General features: G+C 33.1%; 1 protein-coding gene across 4 annotated transcripts in view; it reads left to right on the top strand.

Annotated features, from left to right (window-relative positions):
* Positions 1–18,535, top strand: part of RPS6KA6 (ribosomal protein S6 kinase A6) — a 130,268-nt gene that overhangs the window by 79,862 nt on the left and 31,871 nt on the right. For all 4 annotated transcript variants that reach the window (XM_016943733.4, XM_016943734.4, XM_054676998.1 and 1 more), the window contains 8 exons: positions 408–510; positions 1,093–1,223; positions 1,646–1,768; positions 2,257–2,346; positions 3,477–3,635; positions 5,942–6,103; positions 10,296–10,372; positions 11,828–11,945. In XM_016943733.4, the coding sequence (XP_016799222.1) occupies positions 408–510; positions 1,093–1,223; positions 1,646–1,768; positions 2,257–2,346; positions 3,477–3,635; positions 5,942–6,103; positions 10,296–10,372; positions 11,828–11,945 (963 nt within the window). The remainder of the gene's footprint in view (positions 1–407; positions 511–1,092; positions 1,224–1,645; positions 1,769–2,256; positions 2,347–3,476; positions 3,636–5,941; positions 6,104–10,295; positions 10,373–11,827; positions 11,946–18,535) is intronic.

Raw genomic sequence — 18,535 nt, 5'->3', positions numbered from 1 at the left:
AGCCTAAACAGTACATTTAACGTATATTTTTTATGTGAAAACAATATTTTAGATGAAATATGCACTTTTTAAAAATAATTATTGATTTTGAAAGCCTTGAGCATTTTAGTTATTACCGTGCTGTATTTGCATGGTTATATTATCAATGAGCATTCAAAAACTTCTGATATCCAAAATTGAGCATTCCTTGTGAATTCAGCTTGTGGCATCATTGCTATGTTTCTTGGCCTCATTACATCTTGAACATTATCTCTCAAAATTTTAGAATTTGGTTAACAGTTATCTGAAACTATGAAATTGTTAGTCTTCTATTATGGACTGTGAATATTATGTTCTGCTTTGTTTTACAAAGTATAATAATTTTTAAAGTCTTAATATGTTTTGTGTTATCTGGTTGTCCCTTCTAGAAATTATATAAAAGAGAAGTTCAACCTCCTTTCAAACCTGCTTCTGGAAAACCAGATGATACTTTTTGTTTTGATCCTGAATTTACTGCAAAAACACCTAAAGGTAATGCATGTTTATCTGTAAGATCAGAGATTTTATTTAAGTAGATAGTTTAAAAATAAACTTTCTTGTGAAGTAAAAACTAAAAGAATGGTAAATTTGCAGAGAGTTGATTTGTCCATGGGAAATATGGATCCTATACAAAACATTGCTTGGGCAGCTGTCAAGTAGATGTTTTAAATGGGAAATATTTATCAGGAAGGAAGGAACTTGGTCAAAGGGTGGCAAGTTTATTTCTTTGTTTTATAAGTCCTTTGGCATGCTAATGATTTACAGGATGGGGTAGGAGGTAAGACGTGAGATATATTACTCTGTCTTTTACAGTTTCATACATACACTCAATAAATATTGAATACCTACTATGTACTAAGCAATGAGGATGCAGTGGTGAAAAGAACAGACAAAAAATACTGACTAAAATGGAGCATGTATACAGATGGGAGGAGACAGATAATATATAATAAATCAAATATATAATATGTTAGTAGCATTTAATGGTTTCCTTTATAGTTAAAGAAATTCTGACACTTTATATCATAGAATTCTGTGTGTAGTTATAATTAAATGTAATTATTTGGACATTAGATTCTCCCGGTTTGCCAGCCAGTGCAAATGCTCATCAGCTCTTCAAAGGATTCAGCTTTGTTGCAACTTCTATTGCAGAAGAATATAAAATCACTCCTATCACAAGTGCAAATGTATTACCAATTGTTCAGGTAAATTCCACTTAATCACATTATTCAGTTTTGGGCTAATTATTTCTCTGTTATTGCTGATGTATTTTTAATCGTTTTTTTAAAAGTGATTTTTAACTTCTTTGTTTATCTATTGGTATAAATTATGAATTAAATATGTCCCTGTGTGTTTTGGAAAAGAGCAGACAGTGGTAACTTTTAATTATATTTATGTGGCCTCTTTTGAATAAAATAGAAGGGTGATGTATAAGCTAGTTGCTTTATTATATTGCCTGTGGGTATCAAGAAAGGATTGGTTCACGCCATTTATAAATGTCGATAAAACTTCTGTAGAATGAATTATTCTAGTTTAAGGCTTAAGATGAATGTATATTTAGGACAAAAGACAGAAAATGTGAAAATATTTCATTCTCCTTAGTATTTTACTTTTTAAAAATAAACAGATAAATGGAAATGCTGCACAATTTGGTGAAGTATATGAATTGAAAGAGGATATTGGTGTTGGCTCCTACTCTGTTTGCAAGCGATGCATACATGCAACTACCAACATGGAATTTGCAGTGAAGGTATTGTCTCTGAGCCTAGCTTTCTTGTTTGTTTTATGCATGTAATTTAAATTATGAGTCAACTGACAAACATTTTCAGTGGAGTAAATGAAGATAGGAAAGATAAGATGATGAGAAAGAACTCCGAGACTTAATATTTTCATTTTTGAATTTCTTTTCAAGCCTTTGTTATGTAGGAACCGTGTATTTCATGAATTTTTGCATTTGAATAATGTTGTTATACATGTATTATGTTAAGATTGAGCAGTTGTGATAATTACAATCACGTCATCATTGGTACAATTTCAGTGAAATAGGATATAATGTTAAAATTTTCTTTTTTTCTGTTAAGTTTTTTACTTATGTTTTTAAATGTTAAAATAATATGAGGTAAGCATTGTTCTTGAGTTTTTAAGCATTTCTTCAAAAATATAACCAAATGGAAAATACTCATTTTAGACAAAATAATTTTTTTGCCTCAGATATTTTTCTTTTTTCTTATTTCTTAGATCATTGACAAAAGTAAGCGAGACCCTTCAGAAGAGATTGAAATATTGATGCGCTATGGACAACATCCCAACATTATTACTTTGAAGGATGTAGGTATTTCTAAATCTAGGTATCAGCTAAGCTAATGAAGTTATGAATTGGAACTTTATTTTTCTTATTGAAACTTTTAATGTCTTTAGCATATTTATTTTCATGCCTCAAAAATCTCAGGACTCTTAAATTGCTACTTTAATTCTTTTTTTCCCATGATTCTATACTTCTAGTCTTATAGAATATCAAAAATAACTATGATGATTGGTAAATGAGAATTTCCTCATTACATGAATATATTCTGGCTGGTTAACTAGTTAACATTGTAGCTAACACCAATTATTATTCTGTAGTGCTATCAATACAGAAGATACAGGAGATTGGGGATCTGCCAAATTCTTGAATATTTTACTTTCTTGATTGTATAGTAATTGGCTATAGCATTATGGATTGTTTCTGGAGTGAAATAGTCTTAGTCTATAGTTTTGTAAAATGAATGTATAACTCATTAATATGTTACTGAATGCTCACTTTTCACATAAGGAGATAATGTTCTTTTCTCTTTATACAAGACAGAAAAGTCAACTATCACCTTGATCAATTTGTGTCAGAAAATGATATGCACTTTGATTTGTAATCTTTAAACTACTGTGGTGTGTGTGTGTGTGTGTGTTTATCATACATGCCCTGAGTGAAAAGTGTATAAATACTTTTCTTATTTGTTTTCCTTGGTTTACTATTGGAATTCAACCAGTATTTAAGATACCAAATCAGATAATGAACTGAGGGAGGGGTATAAAAAATAAATAATGTATTTACTTTCAGAAAGAAGCTTACGTTTGGGGAAGAGAAGTAGCTATAATACAGTAAAAAAATTGAGATAGAGGTCATTTGAGAGGCACAGAGTTCTATTTTTTAATTTCTTTCTTTGATGAACTGCAACCTATAACTTCAAAAGGCAATAAAATTATATGTTTAACATGGTTTCATGGGACTGTGTAGGTGACTGTTTAGCCAATTCAACGTTTAGTACAGCCTGTACTGCATTAACAGTAAAGGAATAATGTCTTTTTTGTTTCTAATACTAGAGGGAAGTCTAGTAGAAAGGTAAATATAATTAAAATATAATTTAAGAATTATAGAATTGTAATTATAAATAATAACATTTTAAAACTGCGTTCTTTTGTAGGTCTTTGATGATGGTAGATATGTTTACCTTGTTACGGATTTAATGAAAGGAGGAGAGTTACTTGACCGTATTCTCAAACAAAAATGTTTCTCGGAACGGGAGGCTAGTGATATACTATATGTAATAAGTAAGACAGTTGACTATCTTCATTGTCAAGGAGTAAGTTGTAGTTAACTTTTTTCTTTCTATTCTGGGACCTATATCTTCATGAAAATATAGGAGATGATGCCACCTAAAATAAGTTGCTTTTATTCACATATATTTCTATAGAGAATATCCTAATAGAACTCACAATGTAGTGAAGTTTATGGATTTAGGAAATAATTATTTTCTCTCTGCCAATTGGCCCTGATTTAATAGCATATTCGTTTAAAAAGTGGTTTGAATTATATAAATGTACCTAACTTTGACCTTGAAATTATGAAACTTAGACTTAAAAGTCAAACATAAAAGAATTAACCAAAGACATACAGTGACTATTATTCAAGTTACCTAACATATAAAGTTCAGATTACCTAACACGTATCTTGAACCTTGCCAGCTCCTTCCCTAAATACAGTAAGAAATGTGTATTCTAAACATTTCAAGTATTACTATATTAAATTTTGTGGTGAAGGGGCAGGCTTGTTATTTTGCTTCCTGTCCTTTCATAAAGAAGGCAAATGAACTGAGTTACAAAAAAGGGAACTTTTAATATATATAACTGTATAAAAAAACAAAGTAGGGAGTAATTTAAAAATTTAAGTTTGAATCAGTTGTAATAGTAGATATGTACCAACTTAATAAAGAAATTTAAAATGGCAATTTAGAATTGACATAATGAAAACTCTGCATGAGCCCCTCTTATAATTAGTAAAAATAAACTAGTACTCAATTTTGTGTGTGGTTTAATAAAGTGTGTTTTCAGTATTTTTTAATATATAATGCTAAACAGTAGCTTTTTATAATTTAATTATTTGATTGTCTTTACCAACCCTCTCTAAAATAAAGCATGAAGAGAATTTTTGAGAAAAGCATCATAGGCGTCTCTTCTTTATTATTGTATGAACCTTCAGGTTCTTACTTCAATTAACTAAATTAATAAGACACATATTGAGCATTTCTACATGCCAGGCATTGTAAAAAGTGTTGTGGATTCAAACATGAGTGAGACCTGGTCCTTGTCCTTAAAGAGCTTTAGCATAGTAAACTCTGATTAAAGATAAGGATAACTTACATGAAATAGAGAGTACTAGTAGGGAACTTATCACATGGGGGAATTTCAGCATTTTTTTTTTTACCAGTCCTACATTTTATTTGTTTCTTCTTTATTGTTTCTATTTTTCTGCTGAGACTTCCCTTTTTTTGCTGAGAGTTTAATGCATTGAAAGCATGTTTTGTTTTACTTTGTTGAGGATCATTATGATAGTCACTTTAAAATCCTTATCTGTTTTAGCATGGTTCATCTTGGAATCAGAATTTATTGATTTTCTTAAGACTGTGTTCCATTTTCTTGGTTCTTTGTATAACAGATAATTTGGGATTGTATCCTAAGCATTATGATAATCAGTTATAGAGATTTTCATATTTCATTATTTTTCTCCAATAGTTATTATTGTTTCATTTGTTTAAGTGGGTAATTTTCTTGGCTGGGCTTGAACTGAAAACTAGTTTTGGGGCCAGCAGCTCTGGTTTTTGTTCATATTATTTGTCTTTATACAAATTATTTTGATCCTGTTCCACACATTTTTGATACAAGGATCAGTTCTGGCTCTTTCCTTTATAATATTCCTCCATTCAGCATTCAGAGTTTTCCAGCATCTCCTTTCTGGTCCTCTAAGCCAGAAGGTCTGAGGGTTTTTCCACATGTCTTTACCACCACTGTGTACCATAGGGATTGCACTTAAACCCAGGCTAAAAGCCACAGATATGGAAACCTCCTTGTATAGTTTCCTGTGTTCCCTCCTTCAACAAAGTGTGTACTCCTCATCAGAGTATATCTGCTTCTGTTCATTCTCCAGTGCCTTCAGATAGTTGATTTTTGTATTATATCCAGGTTTTATGGTTGTTTACTTCAAGGAGGGGGGTGTTGAGTAGGGTCTTAGTCCATTATGGACTAAGTCTAAACTTAGTTTAGTTTGTAAGTCAGGAACTGTTCTTCTATGTTATGTATAATGCTAAGTGATATAAATTATGGCATGTCCAAAAGTGGATCTGAGAATTGAGCTTAGATATATTGAGATTAGAAATGGTTAACAAAACTAGTGGCTTTTGAGAGAATAGAAACTGGAACATCTTTCTGACAGACATAATTTCCTGTGTATATTTTAGGCTATTAAGCTTGAGCAAAATGTCATTTTCAAAATTTTGTAATTTGGAAAGTTTCTTTTGCTCAGATATTTAGTTAATTATATAGATATAATGTTTTATTTCTCAGATATTTAGTTAATTATATAGATATAATGCTTTTTTCCTTTATATTCAAGGTTGTTCATCGTGATCTTAAACCTAGTAATATTTTATACATGGATGAATCAGCCAGTGCAGATTCAATCAGGATATGTGATTTTGGGTTTGCAAAACAACTTCGAGGAGAAAATGGACTTCTCTTAACTCCATGCTACACTGCAAACTTTGTTGCACCTGAGGTATTCCTTAAAAACTTCACCATTTGCCTTTCATTCTTTTCCTTTAGTTGAATCTATATGATGCCATATGAATGTTATGGTAGGCAGATAAAAGCTGTTATCTTGCCCTTTTCAGTTTTAAAGTTCTTTAAATCAGGGAATTCTCATAGCCCCTAATATAAATATTTACACTGGTAACTAGCATCTAAAACCAACCAGAATGTAATAATCGGGCTATTCTATTCTGTTGGGTTATATACTAATTTCAGAATCATATCATTTTAGAGTTGGGAGGTAGGGAAAAGATAGCCACAGCTTGAATATATTATGTATTCTAAATGAGGAAACTGGCTCGAGGTACTTCAATGACTTATTCAAGACCCAGCATTCACTTAATAACAAAGCTAGGATAGATTCATCAGGTATGTTAAATTGTACTGAACATTAGGTAATTTATATAGATTAGCATTATAAATAACATATAAGGGCAGTGCTATCCTCGATTGTCTTTAGGATCTTCTAACTCCCGGAGAAAATAGCCACACAGGGGTTTTTGTAAGCCGTGGGGATTTTTCTTGGAAAATAATATTTATATCTAAATATTAGGGTGAAGAGTCAGGAAAGGTGATGCTCTTAGGGAGAAGAGTCAGGAAAGGGGAGGCTGTGGTACAGATTTCACATTTGGGAAGCTGTAACATTCATTCTAACCATGGGATGAGAGCTTTGACAGTAGCAATTTCCATAGCAGTGAAAGTGAAGTTGGGGAAAAATGAATCAAGAGATGGCATTGGCCATATAAGTTCTTTATAAGCTTTCTTTGTCAAGTCAGTAGCTGTTCTTATATGTTATGGATAATACTGACATGTAATTACATATTCAATGAAAATCAAAATACCTAAAACTCTTCAGATTTGAAAAAATTGATGTGTCAATCAAAGGAGAAGCAGAGTAAAATAATTTGAGAAGAATTCCTATCTTCTATATATTTTATGATTTTATTTTTATATCAAATACTAGCTTTTTCAGGGAAATATTGCACATCAGATATATTAACAATAAGCCACTTGTATTTTAATGTAAATCAGTCTTTATTTTAAAGTAGCTACTATAAAAATAACTTTAATAATGAAAATAGAAATATAGAAAATACTATACTGATATTGAAGAACAGGCAGAACATCTGTTTTATAAGCTTTTTATGATAAGAGATTTGACTAAGAAATTATGTATGTATCCAGAGAATGTGATTTAATCTATATTTTAATAAAATTCATAAAATAATGTACAAGTTTTTATCTGTTACAATATATTGTACTGCCCTAAGGTGTATGAGATAATAGCCTGCACATAAAAAAATTAGCCTTTTTAGGACATTTCAGTGGTTTTATAGGAGGACAGAATATTTGAGATAGTGCTCTTCTGTTATGTATAGCATATATGGTCATCATAAAGGTCCTCATAAATATTGTAACAGATTTATATAGTAGACATAAGAGCAGAGTATAGAATAACCATTTTAATAGCCAAATATTTAATATTGACTTAATCTTGTGGACCTAAACTACTTAGTATTATGGCAACTTCTCACTGGAAAAATGTTAAGGTGAATGTGTACCATATGAACATATCAACAACAGACATTAAAATGAAAAATATATAATATGTCCATGTTTAGATTAATGGTTAGGTAAACAGTTTTAGATTAATGGTTAGGTAATCAAACCCAGAGAGTAGAATACAGCCCATTGATGTTTTTTTCCCAACAGACGTACACTGTAGTAAGACACTTTTACCATTGTAATAGTGAAGGTTTTCAGGTGGGCATCTGGAGACCACTTCTCTCTAACTAGTGCTTGAACTACCTTTGACTAGTATTTGTATTTTCAAAATACTTTGAAAGTTTTATTTTTGAGTGATGAAGCCCATGCTAGGAATCAATAATATATTTGTAAATTGTTATTAATGAACCACAGAGAGTATTTTTAGTGAGGTTTGTTTCTGAAATTTCAGACGCTTTCAAAAGGTATTAGTAAAATATAAAAAATGCATTCTTTTTTAAACTAGAATTGGAAAGATTCAAGTATCGACACAGACATTTCAATAAAAAATGGCATTTATGGGGGTATACATTCATTATTTCACAATGCATAAAGTTTTTGTTTGCTAAGAGCTACACTGATTATTGCAATTTTAGCTTAACAATAAGGAGAAAATATTCTTTTAGTTTTTAGATTATGCATCAGTTTGATCAACCTCTTGGGGTTTATTAGGTAGATGTGCTTTTCTACTATACCTGTGTTGCAAAAAGTGAATATATCTCTAAAATATTTTATTCTTCGATAAAGGCAAATCCACTACGTTATATTATTCAACTGTTATTATAAGCCTACTGAGGTTAAAGAAGTTCCTGAATTAATGGGGCTTACAAAAAAGTTGAGGGATACTGTGTCTGTAGCTTTTTATAAACTAATTTTGAAGTTAACTCTCCTTTGCTCTTTCTCTGGGCTGTCATATAGTTTGCCCCAAACGTTAATTGATTTGAGCAACAGGAATGAGGAGCTCTGTGTATGTTACTTTCTGCTGACTTGGGAAGCCAAATGAGAGAGAGACTTATGCCACTGACTACTTTAATTGTGACTTCTATCTTTGTATTTAACTTGATACAAGTAAAAAGGTGTGAAACATAACCTCTGTACTCTTTCATTCATCCTACCACTCTGCCTTGTTTCTTTTATGATTATATGCTCACTAGGGCATTGAGACTAGCTCTAGAAAAAAAGTGGACTGTTTCTTCTTTACCTAAAACAAGTTTTTCATGTTTGGCCCAAATTAAGCAATATGACACCTCCTGCGCAAGTCTGTCCTCATAACTAGGAAGGTTATAGGAGTATATGGTACCTACAGCTGACTTGATTAATTCTCACCTGTCCAAGTAGTTTCTGTGCAGTGGCCCTCAACCTTAGCTGTGCATTGGATCACTTGGGAAACTTTAAAAAGCTTCCTAAGGGAATCAGGGAAAACATGGTGATGATTGGAACTGTAAGATGTGATGAGAAAAATGAAGAGATAAGGGAATAAAATCAGTAGAAGTCTATGTTTTACTAGAGTATGCCAACTTAACATTTACCATGATATGAGTGGTTTAGCTATACCTTGTTATTTGTTAAGTACTTTATAGTTCCCTACTTGTATTATTTATATAAGCCAATTATGTTTTTATATCCTCTTTACCCTCTTAATTTTGCACATATGTGTGTTTTTATGAATACACTAAGACTAGGAAAAAAGCATATTTCAAATTTTAAGTTTGTTATATACTCTTTATTCATGTCTGGCAGTTGTCAAAGCCAAACACTAACATTTTTAGCCTTTTATAGATGAGAAATTCATGCTGGTGGTTATATAATCACCAGTGTTAATGCATTAATAATGTTTCTATTTTGTTCCTATGCCTAGAGCCTTTAGCAGTGGGCTTGTTTTTCTAAATGGAAAGAAAATGGCCTCATTTCATCTCTTTATTTTTCTAACGAACTCTATTAACTTCGTAGCTAAATCTCACATGAATACATAGCAAATGTATTATTTGATTTTTATTAACACTGGCCCCAAAAAACAGCTTCCTAAATTATTGTATGAAAAATAATGAAGCCATTCAGTATTTTTCAAATGTGTACTTGTGGTCCAGAAATATACTGCTGTTTTCAAGACATTGACCTTGTATGGTAAAATATAAATTCATTCTGCTTTTGTGAGATCATATATTATCTTGCCATATCTTGTGTAGTAAAGAGGCAGTTATCATAGATATTAAAAACACAGGCTTAAATAAGACTTCGTGTTCTACTACTTACTAGTTTTGTAATGTTGGGTAAGTTACTTAACATTCACTTCAGTTTCCTCATCTTCAAAATTGGAATATTGTCTACCTCATAGAATCAGTGACAGAATTAAAAGCCTTAGTACTGTATATAGTATACATTAAAATCTCTGTACATGTTAATCTTAAGTTTAGATTTCTCTATATCTGGTTTCCTAAGAGGAGGAGAGAAAACTCATTGAGATGTCAGGGGTTATGTCTTTACTACAAGTGCATAAAATGGTTGAAGTTTTTATATTATGAACTTTTGTGAGATTATTAGAAGTAAAACAACTTCTTTGGGAGAAAATTGAGTTTATATTGAGTAACACCATATAATGAGTATTTCTTTCTTAGGTTCTTATGCAACAGGGATATGATGCTGCTTGTGATATCTGGAGTTTAGGAGTCCTTTTTTACACAATGTTGGCTGGGTAAGAAACATATATTCAAAAGCATTAACATTGTTATTTGAATTTCATCTGTATATCTTCATCTAGAAAGAGAATAGATTAAAATAACTTTAAGGAAAATGACATTTACATTTCAAAATATTAATATTGATTGTTACACATAAAATTAAAAAACATAAAGCAAGGTGTAGAATGAGGCACTACTAATTTATGACATAATAATTTTAAAAGGCAGTTGTCACCCAGAACTAAAACTTTTAAAAATAAAGTGCATTTCTATTTTAATCTTGAAAATATTTATTTAATCATAAAATAATTGCACGTTTCACCAACAGCTTGCCCACTGAACTTGTTGATATTGAGTTGATTTTTTTTTAAGCACTTGAATTCTAACTATTCTGGCACTAGAGATTTAGTAAGATTGTGCAAATCTAAATAGTAACAATACTAAACTGCAGAAACACACACAACTGCCTTCCCTTGAAAGGATAAAGAAAAGCTCAAAACAAATGTAATAACAATTGGACTATGTTAATGTTGATACTTTACAAATAATACAAGTACTATTTTACTCTCAATAATGAGTAGCACTTTTATTTAGAAGTGAAAACTTATGGATGTAGAAATTATTCCAAGAGGGTTGTGATAGAGAAAATGGCCAAGTTTAGCAAGTAATTATAATGTACTTAGACATATATTTTAAAGAGTGCATTTAGTATAGTTTAAATATGCTTGACATACCAAGAGCTCTATAAATATGTTATAAAAATGGTGACTCTAAATTGTTTAATGGCTTGGTGTTAATTACACATCTCAGTACATTTCACATACTTTTAGGTATTACAAATTTATGCAAAATATTTAGTTATAGACAACAGTAAATACTGAAGTTAAGGGTAGCTAAAGTTTGCATATCAAGCACAATTAATCTACATGATTGATCTACATAATAAATGTAATGGCTATGGAGTTTTGTGTCGATATACATATTTAACCAACCAAGTTTTCATAGATATTAATAAAAAGTAATGATAACCGTTTCCACTGATGATAATGATGAAATGTTAATGAATAAATTGAAACAAGACAATAAATACATTATGAATATATGAAATTAACATTTTCTTTTTACTAGGTATATTTGTTTGCTAACCTATGCCTGGAATATGTGTGTTTTAGTGTTGTCTAGTTTTAAGACTGAAGCTTTACATGAAAAGCCACCTTTATTTTATTTTACATTGATTAGCTAATCAGAGACAAAAGAAATAATTGATGTAAACAAGATTCTCCATTTTATTAAACATTTTATTAAGGTTAAATTTATGGTTTGAAATATAAAATTTGACTTTAACAGTGAAAGGAAATATGAGATGATATTCGCTGAAGTAAATATTTGCATGTAGTAAATATTTGTATCTCTTTCATTGTTTGGGTATGTTACCCTCTAGTGTCTATTAAAATCTATTTTATTAATAGCTACACTCCATTTGCTAATGGCCCCAATGATACTCCTGAAGAGATACTGCTGCGTATAGGCAATGGAAAATTCTCTTTGAGTGGTGGAAACTGGGACAATATTTCAGACGGAGCAAAGGTATAAATTATAATGTTTTGTTTTGTTGCATTCATGTTAAATTGCTCAAATCCCTAAGTTATAGCTTAGTGTGTGTTTGCAGAGTATCTAATGGTGTCATATGTAAGTGTTTTGAATTAACACATCTATGAGTGAATTGAACAATGTACAAAGGATAACTTTTGGTTTTACCATGTTTCTGGGCCACCTTCCTTTCTGATCAATTTACATATGTGCAGGGAATATTAACTAGTTCCTGTATTAACCAAAACCAAAAATGTAAATTTTGGGAACAGGGTATATTTAAAGCCAACTAAAGTTTATTTCTAGATTTACCATGTATTTCCATATCATTTTCTTTTAGCTCAGAAATTGACTTGATTATGTAGACAATTTTTATAATGCTAACTTATTCTTAGAGAATGAATGGACTATGTATCTGTGGCACCTGGATATTCATTCCTGATGGCTTAGAGTGGTCCAGTAGAAATATAATGCAAGGCAAATACACTTCAAAAATTTCTAGTAGCCACATTAAATTTTTTAAGTGAAATTAAATTTAATAATATGTGTTGTTTAATCTAATATATCCAAAATACTATTCAATATAAAAATTTAGATATTCTTTACTTTTTCTTCCTGAGTCTTCAAAATGTACTGTATATTTTATACTTACAGCTGTGTGAATATGGACTACCCACATTTTAATACTTAATAGCCACATGTGGCCAGTGGCTGCCATATTAGTGAAGTTTCAGCATAACTGGCCTTATTTATTTGGGGGAAAAAATAGTCAACCCAGGCTTGAAAACTAATTTCTTACATTTATAATTTTTAAATTTTAAGTTTTAAATGAAAACTCATCACTTGTCACCATGTGGCTTTTAGGTCCCAGAAGCTTTTAAGCTACAATTTGAAGTAGAACACATTTTATGACAAAAGTAATTGCTTATAGTTAACATGTGCTAATTATCTCAAGAACACTAGCCAGTTTGTAGAATACATTGCAAAGTAACTCCAGCATCCTGATTATTGTCAGGATAAATAAACCGGGGATTTGTCCCTAACTTTTAAACATTAGAAAAACAGACAAGGGATTGTTCTTGGATCTTAACCTAGTATGAGTATGCTGTGTGCTATAGTAGAAGGAACACTTGAATGGAAGCCAGGAAAACTTAGCGCTAATCTTTCTTTGGTTCCTTATAACTCCAAAATTCATTTCTATGCAATTTGGTTTATTTGTAATTTGCGAAATTTCCCCATGTAATGTGATTAGAACTACTAGTGTTATTCATTAAATATGTATTTTCTAGTCATCCAGTTTATGCTTCAGAAAATACATTTTACCAAGGATCAATTTTAATGTTTAAAGCCATGCATATGAATCTCCTGTGTTCCTTTTAAAAATATCTGCTGAGATCAGGCTGTTGACAGTTCCTGGTTGGCTCACAGTTACCCATGTCAGTTATGTCCGTTAACGTTTCCAAGAATCTTTGTAGAACAAGTTCTCCACTTGCAAGGTCTTTTATTTATTTATGTATTTATTTATTTATTTATTTTTATTTTTTTTGAGACGGAGTCTTGCTCTGTTGCCCAGGCTGGAGTGCAGTGGCGCGATCTCGGCTCACTGCAAGCTTTGCCTCCTGGGTTCACGCCATTCTCCTGTCTCAGCCTCCCAAGTAGCTGGGACTACAGGTGCCCGCCACCACGCGCGGCTAATGTTTTTTATTTTTTTTAGTACAGATGGGGTTTCACCGTGTTTGCAAGGATGGTCTCGATCTCCTGACCTCGTGATCCGCCTGCCTCGGCCTCCCAAAGTGCTAGGATTACAGGCGTGAGCCACCACGCCAGGCCTCCACTTGCAAAATCTTTAAAGTAGAACTCTTTTTTTTTTTTTTTTCCTTTAAGGCAGTTAGCCCATTGCCAAAAGGTTTACTGACTTAAGGCTGGAAATGTCTTTCTGAGCTATAATTCCAAGGATTTCTCCACAGCTGAGTGAGATGCCTCATACCAGTATTAGGTGATTCTTTGTGTGGAAAGAACAGAGCATTTTCATCTTGTGTTTAAAGCAATTTGTTGGCTTCGGCTCCTCACCACTTTCTATACCAGTCTCCTATTACTAACCCAGTAATCCCTATGCAAAACAAACAAACAAACAAACAGAAAAAGAAAAAGCTGATGGTGATTCCTGTAGGTTTAAGGGCTTAAATCTCAAACTTTGTGTTAGGAGTAACGGGAGTGTGCTGAAAGGGCAAGCAATACAACAAGTCATACCAAAAAGCCACATTGTTCTCTCCTAGGCCCCAACCCCACTCCACTCCTGTGGCCAGTGGTCCTAACAGAAAATAACTGGAGAAATTGAGGAGGTCAAAGGATTAGGGAACTAAGCGTTATGTGAATTCACTAGCAAGATGTACAGAATGCTTGTGTTTACATTGTTTTTTATGGAACTAGCAGAATAAAACTGATCTATTTTAAAAATGCAAAAAAAAATCTGCTGAAATAGATGGGGACTTAACATTGCCAATTGTGCTCAAATTTTCAGTTTTCTGTGTTCCATGTATTTTATGTTTAGGCCTATCTGGTGTTTAAGTAATAATACATATTAAAGCTTGGTTTTATTCTTACGTCTCTTTTAGCCTGGTAATCTGGAAAACTTCTCATAGCATAAGATATTAGGGATATTGTTGACATATCTCATAAGGTCTCTTAGATAATCCCTTTTTATGGATCGGGTGACTTTAGTTCTGTCTTTGAAACTTTTCTAGGAGCTATGAGAACCTTTTAAGAAACTATCTCATGTACCTTTTAACAGTTCTACTGCTTACCTTTGTTTTAAACTAGGCATGAAAGTAAACTTGTTCAGTTTCCCATAACCTCTTAAACTAGTACACTTTAGTTGTGGGAACTGTGACATTTGCTGCCCATCAGACATAGATTATTTATTGCCTCTTCATTTGTCTCTTTTAAAAAGATTAACTTGTACCCAGTGAACAATCTCTCACCATCTCCTCACCCACCACTCCCCATCCTCTGGTAACCACTATTCTACTGTCTATTTCTATGAGAACAATGTTTTAGATTCCATATATAAGTGACATCATGTGGTATTTGTCTTTCTGTGCCTGGCTGTTTCACTTAACACAATGTCCTCCAGGTTAATCCACGTTGCCACAAATGATAGGATTTCATTCTTCTTTATGGCTGAATGGTGTTTCATTGTGTATATACACACTATATTTTCTTTATCAATTCATGTGTTGATAGACACTTAGGTTGATTCCATATCTTGGCTATTGTGAATAATGCTGCAGTGAACCTGAGCATACAGATAGCTCTCCTACATACTGATTCCATTTCCTTTGGATATATATCCAGCAGTGGGATTGCTGGATAATATGGTAGAATTTTTTGAGGAACCACTATACTGTTTTCCATAATGGCTGTGCTAATTTGCATTCTCACCAGCAGTGTGTAAGGGTTCCCGTTTCTCCACATCTTTGTCAACACTTATTTTTTTATTTTTTTGATAGTAGCCACTCTGATTGGAGTGAGGTGATGTCTCATTGCATTTTTTTTTTTTTTTTTTGATACGGAGTCTCACTCTGTCGCCAGGCTGCAGTGCAGTGGCGTTACCTCGGCTCACTGCAACCTCTGCCTCCCAGGTTCAAGCGATTCTCCCACCTCAGCCTCCCGAGTAGCTGGCATTACAGGCAGGTGCCACCACACCCAGCTAATTTTTGTATATTTAGTAGAGATGATCTTTCATCATGTTGGCCAGGATGGTCTCGATCTCTTCACCTCGTGATCTGCCCACCTCAGCCTCCCAAAGTGCTAGGATTACACGCTTGAGCCATGGTGCCCAGCCCTCACTGCAGTTTTGATTTCCATTTTCCAGATGGTTAGTTATTTTGAGCACCTGTTCATGTAGCACCTGGTGCTTTATTTTATCTATTTGGTGAGGTCATGGTTCCCTGAATATTTTTTTTTGAAAAGTATAATTTTTTTATAATTTTAAGTTCTGGGATACATGTGCAGGATGTGCAGATTTGTTACATAGGTAAACGTGTGCCATGGTGGTTTGCTGCACCTATCAACCCATCACCTAGGTAATAAGCCCTGCATGCATTAGCTATTTATCCTGATGCTCACTCTCCTCCTGCCCCTCCCCCAACAGGACCAGGTCCTGATTGTGTGTGGTTTCCTTCCCTGTGTCCATGTGTTCTCATTGTTCAGCTCCCACTTATGAGTGAGAACATGGAGTGTTTGGTTTTCTGTTCCTGCGTTAGTTTGCTGAGGATAATAGCTTCCAGCTCCATCCATGTCCCTGCAACAGACATGATCTTTTTTTATGGCTGCATAGTATTCCATGGTGTATATTTACCTCATTTTCTTTAGTCTATCATTGATGGGCATATGGGTTGATTCCATGTCTTTGCTATTGTGAATAGTGCTGCAGTGAACATACACGTGCATGTATCTTCATAATAGAATGATTTATATTCCTTTGGGTATATACCCTGTAATGGGATTGCTGGGTCAAATGGTATTTATGGTTCTAGATCCTTTAGGAATCACCACACTGTCTTCTACAATGGTTGAACTAATTTATGTTCCCATCAACAGTGTAAAAGCATTCCTGTTTCTCCACAGCCTCACCAGCATCTGTTGTTTCTTCTACTTTTCCTCTACTGTTTTCCCATTACTATTTGGCATGTACTTTATTAGAGCACGTACTACATTCTGCCTGGTCATATATTCACTTGGGTATATTTTTGTTCTTCACACTTAGGAAGCCTTAAATAACATACTTATTTTGCATTTTCTATCACATCTAGCATAATGAGTACTCAATTGGATACTTTTTCATAAGCTAATCATTTCTTCTGGTATATCTTGCATTGTTAATTTACACAGCAAGTGTTTTTGATACATTTTATACACATGTTGTCCTATTGTGAGTGACTATAATTTGCAGTAAGCAGTGAGATTTTACATAAATATTTATTTTTCATTTTGGCTTGAAGTCGCTTTTAATAGAAGATGCTTTTTTCATGTGTTTACAGGTTATAGATTTATAGAGCTAGAAGGCAAGTAGTCCATCACCTCATCATTTTGCAGATAAATAAACCAAGGCATATAGAATTTAACTTACACATTAATGAGTGGCAGAGTTGGAACTGATTTTCAGTTTAGTACTCTTTTCAATCCACTCACATTAGGGAAAACTTCCTAGAGGAAAAAAGGATTTATTACCTTGTTTCATGTAGATTAAGTGGAGGAATGAGAGGTCTGTAACCCTTTAACAATTGAAGGCTCGAAGGAAAGCTATTATTGTTGACCCACTTTGTTTCTGTAGTAATGGACATGAGGTATACAGAACCTTATTACCTGATATGTTTTGGCTGTGTCCAAACTCAAAATCTCATCTTGAATTGTAATCCCCATAATCCCCATGTGTCAAGGGAGACAACAGATGGAGGTAACTGAATCATGGGGGCAATTTCCCCCATGTTGTTCGCGTGATAGTGAATGAGTTATCATGAGATCTGATAGTTTTATAAGTGTTTGGTAGTTCCCCCGCGTCCATTCCCCTTCCTGACTTCCTTGCTTGCGCTCCTCCTTCTACCGTGATTGTAAGTTTCCTGAGACTGTCCCAGCCATGCAAAACTGTGAGTCAATTAAACCTCTTTATACATTTCCCAGTCTTGGGTCTGTCTTCATAGCAGTGTGAGAATGGACTAATACATTATCCTTTACATGATCTGTACTACAGAGCAGTTTTACAGTTAAAATAATATATTGAAGTTCATCTAGAACTCATAGTAGTACCACAGTTTTCAAATGCCTCATGCCAAATTATACTAGTGAAAGACTACACTATCTAAGCCAAGCTAGGAAGGTACATTAGCAAATGCAATAATCAGAAATCAACCCTTGTTTTTTCTGAAAGATAATTATTTATTATTATTTGTGATCAGAGCAGGTGTTGCTGAAGTATATATGGAAGTTATTCATTTATACTGAGGATATATGAATTGTTACACATTTGACCAATTAAACATGCTTACAGAATGAGTAATAAAAAAGTTTTACCTCAGATACATGATTACATTGAAAATAGAAGTGATGAATTATTAATCAGTATTTTCCAAACTTTAATTTGGAATTAAATTTGAGTACTGTGAGAATAGGAAAATTGCTATGCTCCTATATTCATGTATGTTCAAAGTATTTAGAGTTTTGCTGGCTTTTATCCATTTAAAATGGACATTAAAAATAAGAAACCTGAGTACATTGAGAGGGGCCAAGATGGCCAACTAGAAGTAGGTGCAGTCCACAGCTTTCATGGAGAGCAGTGAAAATGGTGTGTTAATTCAGCACCTTCAACTGAAATATACAGTTTCGTGTATTGGGACTGACTAGGCAGACAACTCGACCCATGGAGGACAAAGAATAGCAGGGTGGGGTGATGACACACCTCAGAGTGGCACGGAGACAAAGGAACCCCCAGCCAAGGCAAGTGATGAGCGATTGTGTGACCCCACCTAGAGAACCGTGCTTCTCCCATGGATCTTTGCAACCCATGGATCAGTAGATCCCCTCATGAG

This window comes from Pan troglodytes, chromosome X, assembly GCF_028858775.2.
Source record: "Pan troglodytes isolate AG18354 chromosome X, NHGRI_mPanTro3-v2.0_pri, whole genome shotgun sequence".
NCBI classification, from domain to species: Eukaryota; Metazoa; Chordata; class Mammalia; order Primates; family Hominidae; genus Pan; species Pan troglodytes.
The sequence above is the reverse complement of the archived record's forward strand: the minus strand, read 5'-3'. Positions and strand labels throughout refer to the sequence as shown.